The 18,399-nt window shown below is 58.7% G+C and overlaps 1 protein-coding gene across 10 annotated transcripts in view; it reads right to left on the reverse strand.

The window, feature by feature from the left end:
* Window positions 1-18,399, reverse strand: part of DOCK3 (dedicator of cytokinesis 3) — a 143,896-nt gene that overhangs the window by 12,527 nt on the left and 112,970 nt on the right. For 9 of the 10 annotated variants that reach the window (XM_045579538.1, XM_045579540.1, XM_045579539.1 and 6 more), the window contains 15 exons: window positions 17,347-17,432; window positions 15,157-15,183; window positions 14,931-15,026; window positions 12,592-12,652; window positions 12,043-12,136; window positions 10,002-10,150; window positions 7,699-7,785; window positions 6,518-6,622; window positions 3,131-3,272; window positions 2,065-2,231; window positions 1,840-1,926; window positions 1,410-1,589; window positions 784-867; window positions 576-692; window positions 65-186 (listed from right to left, as the gene is read on the reverse strand). In XM_045579538.1, coding sequence (XP_045435494.1) covers window positions 65-186; window positions 576-692; window positions 784-867; window positions 1,410-1,589; window positions 1,840-1,926; window positions 2,065-2,231; window positions 3,131-3,272; window positions 6,518-6,622; window positions 7,699-7,785; window positions 10,002-10,150; window positions 12,043-12,136; window positions 12,592-12,652; window positions 14,931-15,026; window positions 15,157-15,183; window positions 17,347-17,432 — 1,604 coding nt within the window. The remainder of the gene's footprint in view (window positions 1-64; window positions 187-575; window positions 693-783; window positions 868-1,409; window positions 1,590-1,839; window positions 1,927-2,064; window positions 2,232-3,130; window positions 3,273-6,517; window positions 6,623-7,698; window positions 7,786-10,001; window positions 10,151-12,042; window positions 12,137-12,591; window positions 12,653-14,930; window positions 15,027-15,156; window positions 15,184-17,346; window positions 17,433-18,399) is intronic. The other variant, XM_045579537.1, reaches the window with a different exon arrangement.

Below are 18,399 nucleotides of genomic sequence, written 5' to 3' on the forward strand. Positions count from 1 at the left end.
CTGACCTTAGACACCGAGACTGACCTCTGCGGAGGGCCGCGCCCAGCCCTACGGCCTGGCCTACCTGTGCCGGTGGGTCATCTTGAGGTTCTCGGGGCTCACGGGGCTGTGGGAGGCTAGGACACTGCCCCGGGGGGTGCTGCTGCCCGAGCACGCAGGACTGAGCTTGTCCAGACCCGGAAACTCCTGGTGAGAGATGGAACACACGTCAGTTCCTAAGGCTGAGCGGGCGGAGCGGCCCTGGGCGGGGATGTAAAAGGAGATGGGAACGTGGGCTGGCTTAGGCTGTGCCTTACAGCGTTAGGTCCTTGGGATGGAAAATACCTCCTAAGAGACCTCTCCGTGCACTCTGGCTCTTTCCCTCGCGTGTGGAAGCCTCTGTTCAGGCCACAGTACCTTGGAAAAAGGTTCTCTGCCCTTGAAAACCTGACGCCTCCTTAGGGAGGGAGTGAATGAGGGGCTCGGCCTCCCTCCCCTGCACAGAATGCCAGCGCCCCCCTTTCCTTTCGCTTGCCCCCGGTGGAGGGAGTGCCACCCGGGCCTGCAGCAGCAGGGGCAGCGCAGGCAGCGCTCACATGGTAGAGGCTGGCCCGCATCATCTGGAACTGATCGATCAGCTTCTTGTGCAGAGGGCGCATTTCCGGGTGCACGAACTTCTCGTGAACTGCCAGCCCCACTCCGAGGATGTGGACCTGTGAGGGCAGACACGCTGCCGTTAGCAGGGAGCAGCCTCCTGGGCACTGGCCTTCCCTCCTGGCCGCCGGCCCCGCCCCGAGAGCCTACCTGCTCCTGCATGAGCTCCTTGAGCTGCGCGATCTTGTCAGCGTCCCCGGGGTGCTTGGTGATGTAATCCTTGTCGAAGAAGGCCTGAGAGAGGAAGCCGTCAGGAAGACGCTCCTGGACTGCCGCTCGGATGGGGCCCAGGCGTTTCAGTCTGAGGGGCCACCTGAAAGGGGGGGGGCTGTCCCTCACAGGGACGCACCCCATTTCGCCTCCAGTGGACGCTTGACCCTCCCGCAATCACAGGTGCCCGTTGTGTCTAGGGCCTGATGGCGGCCAAGTCACCTAAGCCTGGACACTCGTCCTGTCCTTCGGGGCTGGAGGGCCTGGTAGGGCAGGCGGGCTGGTGGCCAGGGTGGAATGAGGGGTTAGGGTCTTAGCCAGTCCCCAACGCACTCCTTGGGAAGGGCTGGGCTTAGCACTCCTCTGGGGCCACTTCCCATGTCCCCCTTCACAGAAGGGGCCCTAATTTGGCCGAGTTCAGGGAGTAAAAGGAAGGGTCCCCCCAGAGCTGTGCCTCCGCAGCAGGGAGGGGTGCCTAAGGCCTCACCCAGCACCCTTAGTGAGCCGAGGCAGAAGAGAGGGTGATGGGAGGCGGGCCTGGGGGGTGGGCTGGCGGCCCTGCTCACCTCCTGGTAGCGCGCGATGCCTCCGTTGACCGCAGCATCGATGACGCCGTTGAGGCACATGCTGAGCAGGTTGACGTTGCCATGCACCTGCTTGTGCTGGTACTGGCCGATCAGGGCCCGCAGCTCCTGGTTCTTGTTCTCCACCACCTGCAGGGCGTTCTCCAGCGGGCTCACCTCCACCTGGCAAGTACACGGTGCGGTCACAGGCCCCGCAGCCCGCCCTCAGCACAGACCCGGAGCCGCGCCCCGCCTGTTACCGCGGACGGCCTCCCGGGGCCGTGGCACTGCGAAGGGGGAGAGTGCGGCTGAGGTCAGAGCGCGGAGGGCACTTCCTCCCTGTGAACGGGAGGCTGCAAGGGCGCTGCCTCGTGGTGGAGACCCGAGAGACGGTGCGACAGCCCCGTCCTCTTCCCCCCGCCCCATGGCTCACCAGTTCCCGCCTCTCCACCTCGAACCACCGGGAGATGCCAGGCAAGCTGTGGGTCAGGGTCAGCGTGGTGCGCTCGATCCACAGGCTCTGCGGGAAAGTACAGGCAGGCACAGGCTGTCAGGTCATCATGGCCACCCGCCTGCCTGAGGATGACGCAGTGACAAGCTCCCGAGAAGGCGGAGCCTGCCCTGTCCCTGAGCGCTGCCCGCTGTCCAGTCTAATCACCTTGAACTCGTTCTCCTTGTCCTTGGGGCCTTTGTGGAAAGGCCTGTCGTACCGGAACTTCCTCACGTTATTGACGCGGTAGAAGCTCTTGACGCGATCCGGGACCCTGTCCATCTGCAGGACGTCCATGCAGTCCGGGATGGGCGTCACCGCGTAGATCTGCAGGTCTGCGCAGGCAGTGAAGGGAGCCAGATTTGCCAGAGGTGAACCCGAGGGGCTGGCCCACGTCATCCAGCCTGTCCTGACGGAGGAGTGACAGCCCCCGGTGGGCCAGACCACGTCTGACCCGGGCCCTTCCCCGAGCCCACATGTCTCCTGAGCACTCAGCCAGCTGAGCTGTCAATGCCAAGTGCTCGGTGCCCCTTTAATCTGGAGGAGAAGGGCCAGGGGAATGCAGGTGTCCCCAGGAGTGAGTTGCCGGGGCCGGGCCTGCCCACTGTGACTATTTATTGCAAAATAACCTTTTAACAAAATATTCTTTGCGGGAGAGAACCTCTGAGCATCCACCTGCCCCGCCGCCCCCGAACAAGCTGCCCACTGTTGTGAGGGCTCCAAGGCAGCTGTGTGAGGCCCAAGGGCCAGTGTCTGCCTCCTGACTCCCACCCAGACCACAGGCGCTGCCATCTCCTGCCCACTCCCCCCGCCCATCCCTAGGCCCCGCCTCAGTGCTGACAGATACTCAGGGGTCACAGGTGCAGGCGGGAGCACAGCAGGGCAGACCTGGTGGTGTCCCTGTGGGCCCCCCAGTCACCCTGGACAGTGATTGCTCCTGATTACCCAGGAAGGCCTCAGAGGGCAGGGTGAGGGCGGGTGGCAGCCAGCCAAAGGGACAGAGGTTCTTCTGAGCTCCGATGCCCAAGGCGCCCCCACGGCTAAGGGCATGCCAGGGCCTTCTCTGGGAGGCACGAGTGCCGCACTAACTATGGGCTTGGTGAGGAGGGCATGCTCTGGTCCAGGACCTATGGGTAGCCTAGTCTCCAAGGCCAATGGCATGGCCGAGGGGCAGCTGACCCTGGGCCTCCCCTTGCGGGGCCCCGCCCCCTTCCCTCGCTGCGTGGAAAGATACACTGGGCGTCACACTGCAGGATGGTGTCGTCCGGGTGGTTGGGGTGCTGCATGGCGACGGCCTGCGGGAACTCGCTGAGCATCCTTTGCTGGAAGGCCTCCAGCCTCTCGTAGTCATGGCCACGGCACACGTATTCTTTATTCTGTCCAGAGAGAGAGCACACTCTGTGCCCGGCCTGCGGCCCCGCCTCCCATGGGCCTCCCAAGCAAGGCCAGTGAGCCCAGGCAGGCCCGGGCACAGGCTCACCCACCCACAGGGGAGGACGGTCAAGAGGAAGGAAAACTGCACTGGGAGGTGGCAGTGGGAGGGGCCCAGCTGCTGGAGGATGGATGGCACCTGGGAAGGGGTGCCAGGTGGGGTGGCATTCTGAAAAGCGTCCTAAAGGCCCAGTTGGGTCAGCCTGGGGGAGAGGAGCGGGGAGGGGCAATCTATGTGGGTACAGCGCCAGCCGGGCGGGCAGAGGTACAGCTGGAGGAAGGTGGCGAGGAGAACTGGCAGGGTAAATGGGGAGGCCTGGGTGTGTGCTTCTGAGGGGCCACTGTGTCGGCCGGGAGAAACCTCTGCCCAGTGGCTGGCAGGGATTCAGGACTGTTTATTGCAGTGATTCCTTTGCCAATGCTGCAGCGGAACAAACTGGTATCATGCTAAGCCCGCATTTCTGTGTTCTATCATACTGGGTTTGGGTGAGGTCTCATTTCTGCCCCTTGCTAGACTGAAGTCACAGGCACCCTCAGCCCTCTGCTCTGTCTGCCCCCAGCTGGGGGAGGTCCCCTGAAGCCTGCGGGCCACACGCTCTGCCTGTCCAGCTGCGGCCAGACCCACTCCGACAAAGAGGCGTGAGGCAGGCAGCCCTCCTGCCTGTCTCGGGGACAGACAGGAAGAGGTTCCACAGGCCGGCAGACACTTTGCGGACGGGGAGGGCCGCAGGCCAGGCTGTGGAGGACCTCCGCCTGGCTGGAGTAGGACTTGCACCCCTCCTCTTTCTGTAGAAGCCAGCTCAGGTGAGGCCACGTGTCCGATGGCTCCAAACGAAGGGCAACCCCAGGACGGAAGTCAAGGTCACAAGAAGCCGGCTGGCCTCCTCAGTGGACCAGACCAGCGGTCAAAGGACAGAGACACTGCCAAGCCGCTTGCCTGATAAGCAGAACAGACCGAAAAGGGAAGGAGGAAGAACTGGCCTTCTCATACCCTCTCCCAATGTCCCACCTCCCCAGGATCTGCTCCCGGTCAAATGGGAAGAACTCCCCTGAGCAGGGGGGCGGGGGGCCTTCTGCCTGAGCCGGCTCAGACCTCACTGGTGAAGGGAGGCAGCAGATGGCCTGGAGAAGCCACACTGACAAAGCCAACGTCATCGATGGCCTATGTGTCCAGGGAAAACCCAGCAGCAGGAAGGCACACAGCGTTGACCTTGAGGCTCACTGCCAGTTTCATTTCTCAGGCGAGAGCCCAGGACCCGACGTAAGACAGAGCGGCTGCCAAGGCCCTACACTTTGTCCTGCCACCCACCAGCAAACAGCCACCTCCTCTGGGACTTCCCCCACTTGCCACAGACGGACTGGCAGCACAGGGAAGGGAAGGAGCGCAGCCTGTGGCCAGACCGGGCCGTGTGTAGGCATGAGTCACCGTTCCTAGGGACTGCCCTCACGCGCACATGGGGACAGACGGACACTGTTACTCTGCCGTTCCTGGCCCCTTGAAACCGCACCTGGACGGCACAGCAGCAGCGCCTGGTGGCTCAGGTGCAGGCTCTGAGCCAGGTTCCACTCGCAGATTGCTCCGAGGGCCCCGAGAATGCTCTGAGCCCCGAGACCCCTCTGGGCCCTGTGACATGAGCATGAGGGCTGGGAGCCAGGTCCAACCATGAGGACACCTCCTGGTTGGCAGGAACAGAAATGGGGACACCAGGGCGTGATTCTGTAACCTATATCCAACATGATGATGCTTTGGAGTAAAATTTGGTTTATCATATGCAAATTGTGGGACTGAAAAGGAGATTAAAATGACAATAAAGCACAATTTGCAAAGGTGACATGAGAAAGAAGTTACAGTGCCAGGATCATTCGTCAAAGGACTTTCTAGGGAGGCTTTTGGCTTCTAATTCCTGGAGAAATCCTCCTCCTCTGCTGACCTCTGCCTCCTGCTGTAGTGCAATCTATGCTGAAGGGGCAACGAATGCGCCGCTTCTGAAGCACCTGGGCTGGGAGGTCCCTAGAGTGTGAAGGAGGCCCAGCCCCCAAGAGGGCCTGGCTCACTCGCATTGTGCTGCCAGGATCACAGCTGTGGCTGGAACTGCAGCCTTCCTGGCATCACACTAAGCGGTGTGCGCGGGCGCCCGGTCAGTATTATCAGTTCCTACAGAAATCCTTTTATTTCCACCCCGAGATGTGCGAGCTGCCCTGCCTTCCCTCTGAGCCCGGGGGGCCTGGACTCTGACTAGCAGACCGGCTTTTTAAAAGGAGCATGAGCACAGTTGACCTTTGATGCGATACCAAGCTCACGGCTCACTGGCTCAAGTGATGTCTCCAAGGAGACAGCATCCCAAACATATCGAGGAGTCTCTGAACCTTCCCGTCCGTGTGCTGAGACGCGTGGACACTGAACCTCAGTAAGCACTGGAACTGGGGCCATCGGAGCTGCCTTAGGTCTCAATTGCAGCCCCAGGCCCGCCCACAGCACACTTCATTGAGAGCGTCTGAAACTGACAAATCCTATGGCCACAGCCCGCAGCTGACTCCTCCGGGAGCCTCCGGGTTGTGCTGAATAACGGAGAAAATCACAACAGCTCAGCTGGGGTCAGTACGGCTATGCCCCGTCATCCCTCCATGTTCATGCTCCAGCCCAGCCTTCCAGGCAACGGGGGAGGGACATGTTTGTCTTCACCTGGGCAGAGAAACAGCTGCCTAAAGGGCTTCCCACAGCCCGGAGCAGGGGCTGGCCTCGCGTTGTCTCAGACCCACAGCTCTCCATGCTGGCTGCACAGCCTACGTGCCACAGGGCAAAGAACCATCATCTCACACGAAGAACCCCGAGGCCGGCCCACTGCGAGGCCAGGGCTGTCCTGGGCACTGCCCAGCTGAGGCAGGCGCATGGAGGAGGCCAGGCACTCAGAGCGGCTGGGGGAGGCTTCTAAACATGCCCACGTGACAGGCTCAGACCCCGGTCACTTCCTGTGGGAACCTGCTCGGGAGACATCAATAGCAGAGAGCAAACAGGGTCTAGAGCAGCCAGCAGTGCAGGCAGGAAAGCCAAGTGCCTGCTGTTGGCTGGCCAGCCCTTCCAAAGGAGGACTCAGGAGACCAGGGAGCACGGTGAGGACACAAACCGGGCAGGGCAGGCTGTCCAGGAGCCTGCGGAGCAGGATGGCCCCGGGCCCGCTGAGGGACTCACCCGGAGGAAGAAGGGGAACTTCCTGCCGTAGAAGCCGACGCGGAAGAACTCGGGCTCCAGGCGCTGCTGCTCCATGATGCTGTCGTAGTAGCTGGCTTCCATCTTCTGTGGATGAGAAGCAGCCTTCAGGCTGGCTCCACTGCTAGTCCCGAGCAAGTCCTCCCAGGCCCACTGGATACGGTCTCTCGTCAGGAGAACCCACAACAGTCTAGATGAGACCCATGCTGGGCCTCTCCCCAGGAAGCCCCTCCTCTTCCACTGTCATCTGATGGGGGGAGGGCGCAGGCCTGCCCTGCAGCCGGGAGGCCGTTCTGCGTGTCCTTTCCAGTGGGTGGACCCAGTTCCACAGAGACCCAGGCTTCTTGCACGTTTAGGGTACCCACTCACACATGAAGCATGTGCAGCAACACCGCCCTCCCCCGATTTCTGGTCTTGAAAGACACGGCGCGGACCCTGGGCGAGCGCTGCTCACAGTGGCCCACGGCAGTTCTCAGCGCCATTTTGCATCAGCCCAGCTGCATTGCTCTGATCATCTATCGTGGGGCTAATGAGGCTAAGGAAACTCAACTGTCGGCGTCACGGTTCCAATTTAGGAGACTTTAAACTTTAAAAGCTGAGCTACCACCCATGATGCCTAGCATTTCCCGGGCCAGTAAGTATTAGTTTTGCTGACCTGGCTTGACATTCAGAAAAACTCCCTGGATTCTAACTGAAAGCCAGCACTCCGACCCCAGCACCGGAGCAGGAAAACCTCGTGGAGGCCTTCAGAGCCCCTGGGCATTTCACCTGTTTTAATACTCTGCTTCAAAGAAGGGAGAGAATGAGGTCCTTAGCCTCAGCGAAAGGGACCACAAGCCACAGCAGGGAATGGCCACGTTTTCGGATGAAGCATTCCTGAGCAAACTATTTCAGGAAGCCCTGCTTCTGGGGGCGGCCGCACCGCCTCCTGGAAGCTGCTCCGGCGGGGCGTGCCGCTCACTTCCTGAGCACGTGTCACAGTCTCTGACCAATGTGCGTGCTGTTCCCCAGCCCAATGGCAAGGGTCTCGAAGGCCGAAGCCTGGCCTCTGCCCCTCCGTAACGCCCAGCAGCATTAGGCGGGGCCTGGGCCTGCCGTGACCGCTCCCTGAAACCGCGGCCGGCCGGGAGAGCCGGGGCTGGGGTGGGGAAGGGCAAGCTCACCCGGATCCAGCTGAGGCTCTGATAGTCGTAGAGGCTCTCATACTGACACGCCAGCTCCCTGCACAGCGGGATGCCGAACTCCCAGCTCTGCGTCAGAAACAGGAACAGCTTCAGCTCCTCAGCGTCCTCGGAAGCGGAAGGGCCCGCACCCCCACAGCGGAGGGCACAACCAAAGCCTCTGTACCTCATGCCACACAGACCATCTGCTCAAAAGCCCTCCGAGCGCCCAGCACCCAGCACTGAGGCTCTGCAGCGCTGGCGTGGCTTTCGGCTTCTCCGGGAAGGCCGCCTCCTCCCCGAGGCCGCTCCCAGGCCGCCTGGCGGGGCAGGCGCTCGGTCCCTGTCCTTACCGAGCTGTCTCATACAGACACCATCACATTCCTTTGTGAGAGTCTCAGTTAGAGGACGGACTGCAAGAGGGCAGGGACCCTGTCGTTTACTTTATCTTCAGAGCCCAGAACAGACTAGGCATGAGCAGGTACTCAGTAATGATTTAATGAGTTAATAAAGGAAACAATGACATTTAAAGTAAGATTATGTAGGCTCGGAAACAAGTATGGAAACCAAACCTGATAATTTCTTTTATAGAAAGATTCAAATCTTTTTAAAAATATTTTTTTTTATTGACTTTAGAGAGGACGGGAGAGGGAGAGACAGAAACATCAATGATGGAAGAGACACATTGATTGGTTGCTTCCCGTGTGTACCCCAACCAGGAGCCAGGAACTGAGCCTGTAGCCAAGGAATGTGCCCTTGACCAGAATCAAACCCGGGACCCTTTGTCCACAGGCCAACACTCTGTCCACTGAGCTAAACCAGCCACGGTGAAAGATTCAAATCTAAAGTGGCTTCAGGTAGTCCTTGCCTAGGCAGGCCCAGGCTGCTTCCGTGGTGTGGCTCCCGTTATGGTGACAGGCCCATTGAACAGGTGCCTGAGGAGGCTAGAATGGCCTTCACTGTAGAGCAATATTGTCCATTTCTTCTTTTTATTAAATTTTTAAAAAATTATATTTTTATTGATTTGAGAGGAAGGGAGAGGGAGAGATAGAAACATCAATGAGAGAGGATCATTAATTGCCTGCCTCCTGCCCACCCCACACTGGGGATTGGGCCTACAATCGGGTCTGTGCCCTGACCAGGAATTGAACCATGACTTGCTGGTTCATAGGTTGACGCTCAACCCCTGACCCATGCCAGTTGGACCATTTATTTTTTTAAAATAGTGCTTTTCTCTTGGTTAAATCGGGAACCACTGGTTATTTCAGCCAGGTTCTTCTCCTCAACATCTAACTATGATTTAAATTTCTTACAGGAAATGTTAAACACACGGAAGAACAGAATAGAAGAATGAAAGGCTAGGTACTCAGCAGTCCCTAGCTTCAACAATGTTCAATTCATGGCCTGTCTTGTCCCATTCATGCCCCACCCACCGACTCCTCCCTACAGTTTCTGAAGCAAATCTCACATAATTTCACCCATAAATATTTCAGTATGAATTTGAAACACCAGCAGGGAGAAAGACAATTATAACTCATTTGGGTCTGTGTTTCTCAAAAAGAGGGTATTATTTCTAGCCTTCGGAGTGATTAATGTCATATGGATCAAAACTGCAGGTCCAATGAAAAAGATCAGGAAAAAGAAAGAATTTTATTTTATTTATTATTTTTAAAAATATATATTTTTTATTATTTTCAGAGAGGAGGGAGAGGGAGAGAGAGAAGCATCAATGATGAGAGAGAATCCTGGATTGGTTGCCTCCTGCACACTCCCCACTGGGGATCGAGCCCAAAACCTGGGTATGTGCCCTTGACTGGAATTGAACCTGGGACTCTAGTCCACAGGTCAATGCTCTATCCACTGAGCCAAACCAGCCAGGGCAAGAAAGATAAATTTAAATAGACTTTGACTCCCTGCCCCAATACAACACCTCGGGCCTCAGGGAGCTTGAAGGCCTTCGCACCCCCATATCCCAGCCTTCCAGGGGCACACTGCTGGAGCTCAGACCCTCTCCTTTCACAGCCCGTTTCATGGCGGATGAGGAAGCCACAGGCAGCGAACAGAAGTGGGGACCAGGAGCCTGTGTAGGCGCTTCAGCACTGATGGGGAAAGCTGGTGTGTGGAGTTGTCTCTCATTCCCCAACCCGGAACTGGCTTCCAAGCTACAGAATCAGCGACTTTTCACCCCCTCGCCCGCCGCCCAAGAGAAAACCATGCCGCCTGCAAATCTGGTGCACAACTGGGCATCCACCAACTCCCTCCCCCCTCCTCCCCCCGCCCCCCAGACATGCCCCTGCCGGCCCTACCTTGCCCTTGCTGAAGTAGTGGATGATCTTCCGGCACAGCCCCTCCTTCCGCTGCCACTCGGACTGCGAAGGGTAGTGGAGGAATTCCCGCAGAGGCCGCTCCTCCCACTGCAGCAGCTCGCAGTACAGGAGCAGAGTGAACGCAGCCTCTGTGGGACGGCAATGTGGAGGTCAAGGACAGGCAGACTGCGGGCAAGGCCTGTGCAGCCCAGGTCAGGGCCCTGGGTACCAAAGGGGAGACAGGAGCTGCCCAGCCATCGGATAACCACAGCACGAAGGGCCGGGGGCCCTGGGAGGCACTCTCCCCATGGCCTCGTCCCTGTCTGGGCTCCAGATGAAGGCTGGCCCAGCGTCGGGGAGCCGGGGCAGTGCCTTGCTCCGGGAGACATGACGTGTGAGAGCCCCGGTGGTTTTCTTCTTTTCAGCTCAGTTGACAAGAGCTTCCTTTCCAGCCTCATCAGCACTGGCTCTCGGAGTGAGCACTGACCAGGCCTCTCTGCCCTCCCTGAGCCGGCCTCGCCTCCACCTTCCCTTTCTGACCTTCTCCTCACTGCTCCGTTTCTAAAGGACAGAGGGAGGAAGTGCAGTGGTGGTAAAGGTGTGGTGGCCTGGAGCCGGAAGCTCCATCCCAGAGGAACAGGATGCTGATCTGGACACAGGGCAGAGGCCCCGTGACGCCGCGCCTGCGTGAGTCCAGGTACAGGCCACGTAAAACGCTGCTCAAGACCCTGGCCCCTAAATGCCACAGACTGGCCACCGTGAATGACAGCGCTGCCTGGGCTCCTCACTGCACCATCGGCGCTTTCCCGCTCCACTTGCTCATCTTCATAGCTCCTCTCCTTCTGGCAGTGAACTAGTTCTGGCTTCTGCCTGGCCTTCGGGTCCCACTCAGGCCTGTTCCTCATGACTGAGAAGCACCTGTTCTGATGATTTTGTGACCACTTCCCGTTTTGGCCGGGCCCACTCGCTTGCCGCTCTGCCTGCCCTCCGGCCACAGGACCCGCCTGCCCGGGAGGCACAGGCCTCCTCCTGGATGGGGGAAGCCTTTCTCTCCGAGACAAGCCCCTGGCACTCAAGTCCCGCCTTTGAAGCTTAGGAAACAACAGGTTCTCCTCGGATGTCATTCCTGAGCCACTAGTGATACGTGGAAGCGATCAGCTATCACTTCGCTGCCCTCATGGAGGGGTGCTGGGGTCACGGGTGGAAGTGGGTGCAGAGAAGGGGAGTCAGTCCCGTCGTCATTTAATTCCTGCCAGGCCGTGCAGTCCGAACAGGTGGCTCTGTGCCCAACACTAACATCGAGAGACGAGGAAAAAGGATTCTGTGTCCGTAAGTCCATCGAATTTTATCCACGATTGTGGGTGATGGCTTGGATTTCCTGTCCAGCACACACACATAAGCCCTGTGGCACAGGCTGAGATATGGCAGCCGGTCACAGTGAGGAAGGGGCTGTGGGAGACTATGGCCAAGGTGAAGGCAGACTCCTGACGCAGAGCGGGGCTCAGTGAACAGTGTGCAGGCACAGCCAATGCTCCCAACGTGTCCCGGGGAGGCCTGTCATGGCGACATGTGGGTGCAGCGGAAGGGCTGTCAGGAAGCCCTCTCCCGACCCAGGAGCTCCTCGCGGCGGGGTCCGGAGGCCCAGGGCAGGCAGTGCTGTGTCATGGCCGCACCGATTCCCGCGGGGCAGGCGCTTAGAAAGGCTCTGCCTGAGGAGTGCGGGGCTCAGGATGCTCTCACCTGGAGCAGCAGAACCCGGAAGTCACCCAGGAGGCCTCCGAAGGGGGGTACGGGGGTGAAGGGGAGGAGGAGGCATGAAGACTGGAACAGCAGCCTCAGGCAGAGGACATGGCAAGAGGCACAGATGGAGTTCCGCCTGCTTTCTCCACCATGTTACCAAGGGGCTGAGGGAAAGGAGTGAGGTGAGGGGGCAGCAAGGCCCAGCACTTGGCTAAGGTCTGGCAGACAGCGCCATGGCTGCCAGCTGTGCTTATCTGTCCCATCAGTCCTCCCCGGGAGGCCGCTTCCCTCTCCCGCTCACCTGTGTAGTTCTCCGCCTGCAAATGCATGTCACAGAGCTTATGGATGTAGCGGATATACATCTCTTCTTTGTTAATCTCCGATTTGTAGAAGTTCTGTAGGAGGCAAGGAAATACGCACAGATGGCGAGGCTGCCATGGGGGAGGCCATCCCTGACTCCAGGCAGCTGGCCAGCCCTGGTGTGCGGGCAGCAGTGCGGCAGCTGTGGGAGCACCAACCAGGAAAGGACAGCACCCACCGGCGGGCACACCAGCTCGGGGTGGAGCCACTGGCAGGTCTTCAGGAGTCTGAGTAGTAAGAGGAGGGCCAGTGCAGACTGGTCAGGGCAGGCTGGGAGCTAGGGTGTCAGGGCAGGTGGGACCCCAAGGCTAGAGCCCTGTCCAAAGAGCAGGTCATGCCATTCCTTGCCCCGTGGGAGCAGGACTGACGAGAGGCCCGAATGGGAGGTGCGGACGACACTCGTGGCTGGCAGCCAGCTGCTGGAGGCCGGGCCAATCGCACTGCAGGGCAGGGACCCCACCAGCCGACGGAGGAAGGCACGTCCTCTCACCATCAGGTTAACCGTGCAGCCGACCTTCTTGTTCTCCGTCTCCTCGCCTTTCATGCAGTCCCTGGAAGGAGAGCGCAGGTGAGCCCCCTGGCGTGAGGCGGGGCCGCCGGGACAACACGCAGAGCTGCAGTCCTGCGGAGGCACTGCCGTGACCCCCCGCCTGGGGTGCTCTCCAACTGGAACTGCTTTCCCGATGCATCCCCCGGGAGATGAGCAGGAAGACGCTTTCCCAAGAGCTGTGAGCCTCTGCTGTGGCTGTGAGCAGTGGCTGCCTGGGCCTGCCCCAGGGGCTGGGCGGCCCATGTGACGGCAAGAGCTGGCAAAGGAGGCTCCATGGCCTCCAGCTGCCGCTTCCAGGTGGAGCCTCTGATGGAGCCCAAGGGCCCGGCAACTCTGGCTCTGTCCTGTCTGTTCCAGAGACCAAGAGAGTCCTTCTAGGGCTCTGCTTCCTGAACTGGGAAACACAGTTGCTACCAATGAGCATTTTTATATCCAACACAAATGTCTGGGGTTCGTGCAGAAGTTGAAGACATGAACCCAGAGGTGAAGAGGTGCTTCTCTGAGTCCTCACGGTTCAGGCCGGTATAAAGCGCTCACCCTGTAGGTTCAAGGCATTCTGGAGGACAGCCTAGTGCCTGTTTGTAAATATATACATGTATATGCATATATTTAGCTAGAACACCTATTCTCTTAGTAAGTTCTTGTTGCACTAAATGCACTGGGCTAGAAGAGACTTCTTGGTTTCTGTTTAACCTTCCAGTAAGTTTATCCCATTGATAACCTGTGCTAGGCACCTGCCAGGGACTCTCCACACCCCATACGGGACCCAGGAGCCAAGGACCAGGTTCCTGTCCTTAAGGAGCTGGTTCTCTTCTGCTGGGTGAGTTAGAAAGCTGACACAGGTCATCATCCAGGGGACGCATGCTCCGGAAGAGGTGTGCGGAGACAGCAGCTAAGCTCCTGGGAAGCTTCGCGATGGGGTGTGGACAAGGAACCACACGGGGAGGCTGGGCTGAGGGCGTGGGGCGTGGGGAGTGGGGATGGCAGGAGACAGGGCTGGAGATGGGGGCGAAGGCCTGTTTCTGAAGAGCCTATGTTGTCCTGGGAGAGGGAGCTGGGTGCTGCCGGCACACCTCCGAGACAGACACGGGGGGGACAGACAGGTTTGGCCACGGCGGAGCAGTCCCACAGCTGCCAGGACTAGGCCCGGAGCCTGAGAAGCAGCGCTGCTCTTTCTGAGGCCACAGGGGGGAGGGCCAGCCGGCAGGAAGCGCTGTCTCCCTGCCTCCCGGGATGGCGGCGGGTATAGGAGACGAGGCCATCCTAGTCTCTGGGGTGAGCAAGGAAGTCATCTGTTCTACAAGGGGCTCCCCAAAGGCCACCTGTGACCTCACGAGGCCCAGAAACAAGAGTCTGAAATTCACACAAGCACAACTGCGCTACAGGAAGCTCAAGATGCGAGCACTTTTCTCAGGAATTCCATTTCCGCACCCAGCCCTGCCCTGGACCCTGAGCCCTCTGCACAGCAAGAGTCTTGGCACAGCAGCACCTTCTATTCAGCAACAGCAACTGGGGGCTGACCTCGCGCACATTCCTGGTCCTGGGGTGAAAGGCTCCCTGGTGCACCCTGTCTTGTAGATGCCTCCTCTCTCCTGCATCTCCCTCTGAGTCCCAAAGGCCCCCGAGCCTCTGCACTCGCACTCTGCTGAGAGGACAGCCATGGCTGTCGTGGCAGCTCCACTGTCACTTTTAGACAAATTCAAAAGCCATGAAGTGACAGAGAAGGCGGGTGTTCATGCCAAAGCCACTTTCACATGAACTCCCAGACTGAGCAGAACGGAAAGACCCTGCGCTCAGGCATGGTCTGCTGCCTCTATCTGCTCACGGCCAGCGCCAAAGGACAGACACGAACAGACCTCAGGCAGAGGAGGCAGGCATGGGAAAATGGGGTCCCGGACCATGACATGCCAACCGCAGGTCCTTCTGGGTCACACTTCTGTCCCAGGCAACACTCCCTGCCCACCTGCCACAGGGCTGAGGAAGGCCACACCGAGCACCCATAGCTCGTCCCCGCCTTGCTTTCCTCTCCCTCCTGCCGAGCCCACTCCTCGGAAGGACAGCCAGATGGCTGCATGTCCTGGGTGTTTCCTGGGAACATGTGCCCACTTATCAGGAGGGGTCCCAGAAAGCAGCCCTCCCTCCACTATTAGTCTATTCTTAATAACTGGTGATGGCACGCAACACCAACCCAGTCCTCCCCCTGGGGGCACTGGTCTCAGCTTTAAGGCCAAGGATGCCCTCGCTAGAGTGTCCTGCGGCCGGAAGGCCTGAGCAGGTACCTGTAGTCCAGGAGGCGCTCCATGAGGCGAGTGACGGAGGTCACAAAGGAAATGCCGGTCTCCCGCCATGTTTCTTGCTCAATCTTCTCCAGCAGGCTGCGCGGGCGAGGGAGGGAAACAAACAAACACAACACGCAATTCATGAGCTTCGCTGGCACCGGAGTGAGAGCCAGAGGCCAGGGCCCTGGCAGATCTGGAGACAGCACTCACCACACCACAGCCTTACCTGGGGTAGGGCCCAAACAGCTGGGTTCTACTCCACGCAGCACAAAGCAAGGACAAGGCAATTACTGAACCGGCAACAGCGAATAAATACCTTTTCCATTTTCCGGTACGAGATCCCAAGAATGCCCCTGCCCCGAGGAGGGGTGTCAAAGCCCGGCCCCGCCCAGTGTCCGCTGTGCGGTCTGCTCTGGAGCAGCGCTGAGTGAGAGTCCACTGAGGCTGGGCCTGGCCTGGAGACAGCGGCTGACGGCCTCCATCGCTGCTTAGCACCATCTTCAGCAAACATAAGTCAACCTTCCACGCAAAGTGAAAGATTCCCGCCAGGTGCGAGGGCCCAGCGAGGGCCCCGGAGCTACATCAGCCACCTCTACCGTTGGGGATGCTCCATGCAAAATGTGCCGGAACGCCCAGTCTCCTCCGCCGGCCCAGGCCCTGCGACCTCGGGATGGCTGCGCTTCTCCAAAGAGCCGGCTTCCGAGAGCTCTGCCTTCCACAGGCCTTTCCAGACTCTTCCACTCGGTCCCTTGCCCTTTCAGCTCATGAGAAGTCACCTGGAGTGACAGGCCCAGCTACGGGCACACCACTGGGGACTCACAGCCACAGCCTGGCAGCTATTAATGCTGCCATGAGGATGACCGTCTGAGCGGAGACTTCTGGGAAAGTGAGGGTTTCCCAGGTGACTAGAAGGGAAGGCAGGACCACTGGCCCTGGCCACTGGCCCACATGGATAACGCCCTGTGTCAGCATCCCCCAAACTGTGCTCAAAGGAGCGCTGCTGTCCTGGAGACAGGGAGGTGTTCTGTGAGCAAACAAGCAGGGAAGTGCTGAGCGCAGCACCCTCCTCTTGCGGACGCTCACATGTCCCCGCACATTAAGGGCTCTGGGAATTCTACAATTACAGAGGCCTGCTTCATTTGGTCCAGGTGGGACCTTTCTAAGTGAACCAGCCATGGCCCACTTACTCTTTTCTCTAGCATACCTACAGTCTTCCCCAAACACAAACTGGGGAACGTTGCCCCGTTACCAGTGGCGTCCAGCCTCAGACCCGGTTAGGAGGGTTTGCGAGGCACTACTGGGTCAGGTAACTTAACTGCGAGTTATTTCTGTGCTATGTCTTTCCTTGCAGTCAAGTCATCCGCTCTTGGCTCAGAAGAGCTTTCTTTGTCTTATTCCACAATCAGAAACAGCTTCAGTTAAGGGGGAAATGCTGAAAGATGGATGCACTTTCACAAATCGTAAGTATTTAATTTCAGAGAAAGTCACATTTCACTGTGAGCCTCCTCAAGGAACAAAGCGGGCGTGGCCGGACAGAAAGATTCCCCTTAAACCAGAGCAGCCGGCCGCCCCAGAGCTGCTTCCGCTGGCTGGGCAGCCAGCGCGCCTGCCAGGCTCTGGGGTCTCACCACCTCCGTTCATCAGGTGACCTCACCCTGTGTCGTGAGGATTAAACAGGAAACGTCAACACATCTGGGCAGCGTCCAGTTCTAAGCACATGTGCAGTGTTATTACTGGGAAAGCATGTTACAGGGTTGTCTTCACTAAGGCACTAAAACCAAGAAAATCTTCAAGTTGGAAATGAGAGGGAAGGAGCGAGAGCTGTCAATGTCTTAAGATGTTTTTAGGAAGGTAGAATATCCAACGTCACTGTCTGTCTGGGCGGACCATGGCCCCAGAGGCCCTCCATGCGGACTTAGTCCTGTGGGCTCTTGGCCGCCATGAACTCAAGCTAGGAGCCATGAGCGGTGGGCCTGGGAGAACCCTGACGTCATCGGCACAATCTCCTGTTCTGCAGGGCACCTGGCCTAGAGAGGGGTATGATGTACTCAAGTCACAACATCCATGCCAGAGTTTCACAGGCCGCCGGCATACTCTCACAAAGCAGGGATTTCTCCCCTCCAGCACAGAGCCCTCATTAAGCCCCAGGAGCTGTTTGCCCAACTAGATCAGTGCATGCTAGGAAGACATTAACGGCCCTCGCCTCTGCTGCCAACCATGGCGATCTCAGGGAGCCTGCTGTCACGATGCCCCATTTTTTATGGACAACAGGTGACCCCTGCTCCCACCAGGAGCCCAGGTCTCTCCTGACACCCACCTTCTGAAGCCTGCTCAGCGTGGGGTTACACCCGCCCCCCCTGCATTAGCCCTCTTCACCCCTCCCCCAACGCAGGGAGCCTGGGGCTGCACAGCTTACAGCAGGCCGAAGAGCTCCCGGTAGCTCTCGTCGCCTTTCCCTTCTGACACCATGCTGTCCAGCTTGTCAATCAGCTCGGACTCCACCTAGAGGGAAGCAGAGACTCGGTAACCTGGAGCGGACCCGGCGGCAGGGAGGGTGCTGGGGACGCCTTCCTGCTTTGCCTTTGCACCGAATGAACCCAGGGAGGCAGACTCTGATCTCAGCCAGAGAAAAAACGTCCCCCCACCCCAGCCAAGGGGACCGCGCTCCAGTGGTTTCAATCCCCAGACACTGTTTCCCAGTTTAGGGGCAAAAGGCGAGGACTCTCGGGAGAGAAACGTATTTTGGATCCAAAAAAGGCCTTTGTCAAGGTTCTTCTTTCTTAAAAAATGTTCATTCAAAGTAATTAGTATGTAGAGAGCACATCTGGTTAGACTTTTACCCTCCGGTCAGCCAGTGACGAAGGGAGGGAGCTGGGCTGGGCCCCCCGAACACCGTTAGGCTGGGCTGAGGGCGGGATTTCCCCCCAGATGCTCCTTCAGGAAGAGGCTCCCTGTCCCCCCAGGACCTGAGCGCCGGAGCCTCAGCGGCCCGGCCTCTGTTGGACTCCTCCACCGTGAGGAGCCGTCGTGCTGCCACTGCTGTGCAGGGCGGGCCTGCGCCTGGCGGCCCCACAGGCCCCACTGGGTGGCTCTGAGAGCCGAGCTGGACGTGATGGGAGAGAAAATCTTTAGAACCTTCATCAGCCTGGAACACGTGGAATCGTGGCATTATTTATATAGACATTTCATATGAACAGAAAAGGGCACGGCTGCGTTCAATACTAAACTGTAAAAGAAAAATTTCTCACTCCAATAGGGCCAAAGAGTCCTGGGGCAATGAACTAAGGAAAGAATAATTGAATTAGGAAATTTGTTGCTGGCAGTTACAGTTTCTGAAATCCCATTAGCAGGAAAGGAGGCAGATAGGGCGGCCCTCCCACAGTGCTGTGCAGCCTGATGGGTGAGCTGCTTGGATGTACTCTTCACCAGGAACAGCCAGCTGAGGCCGGGGGCCCTGAGGCCTGATGCC

Source organism: Pipistrellus kuhlii, unplaced genomic scaffold (genome assembly GCF_014108245.1).
Source record: "Pipistrellus kuhlii isolate mPipKuh1 unplaced genomic scaffold, mPipKuh1.p scaffold_m20_p_11, whole genome shotgun sequence".
In the NCBI taxonomy this organism is placed as follows: domain Eukaryota; kingdom Metazoa; phylum Chordata; class Mammalia; order Chiroptera; family Vespertilionidae; genus Pipistrellus; species Pipistrellus kuhlii.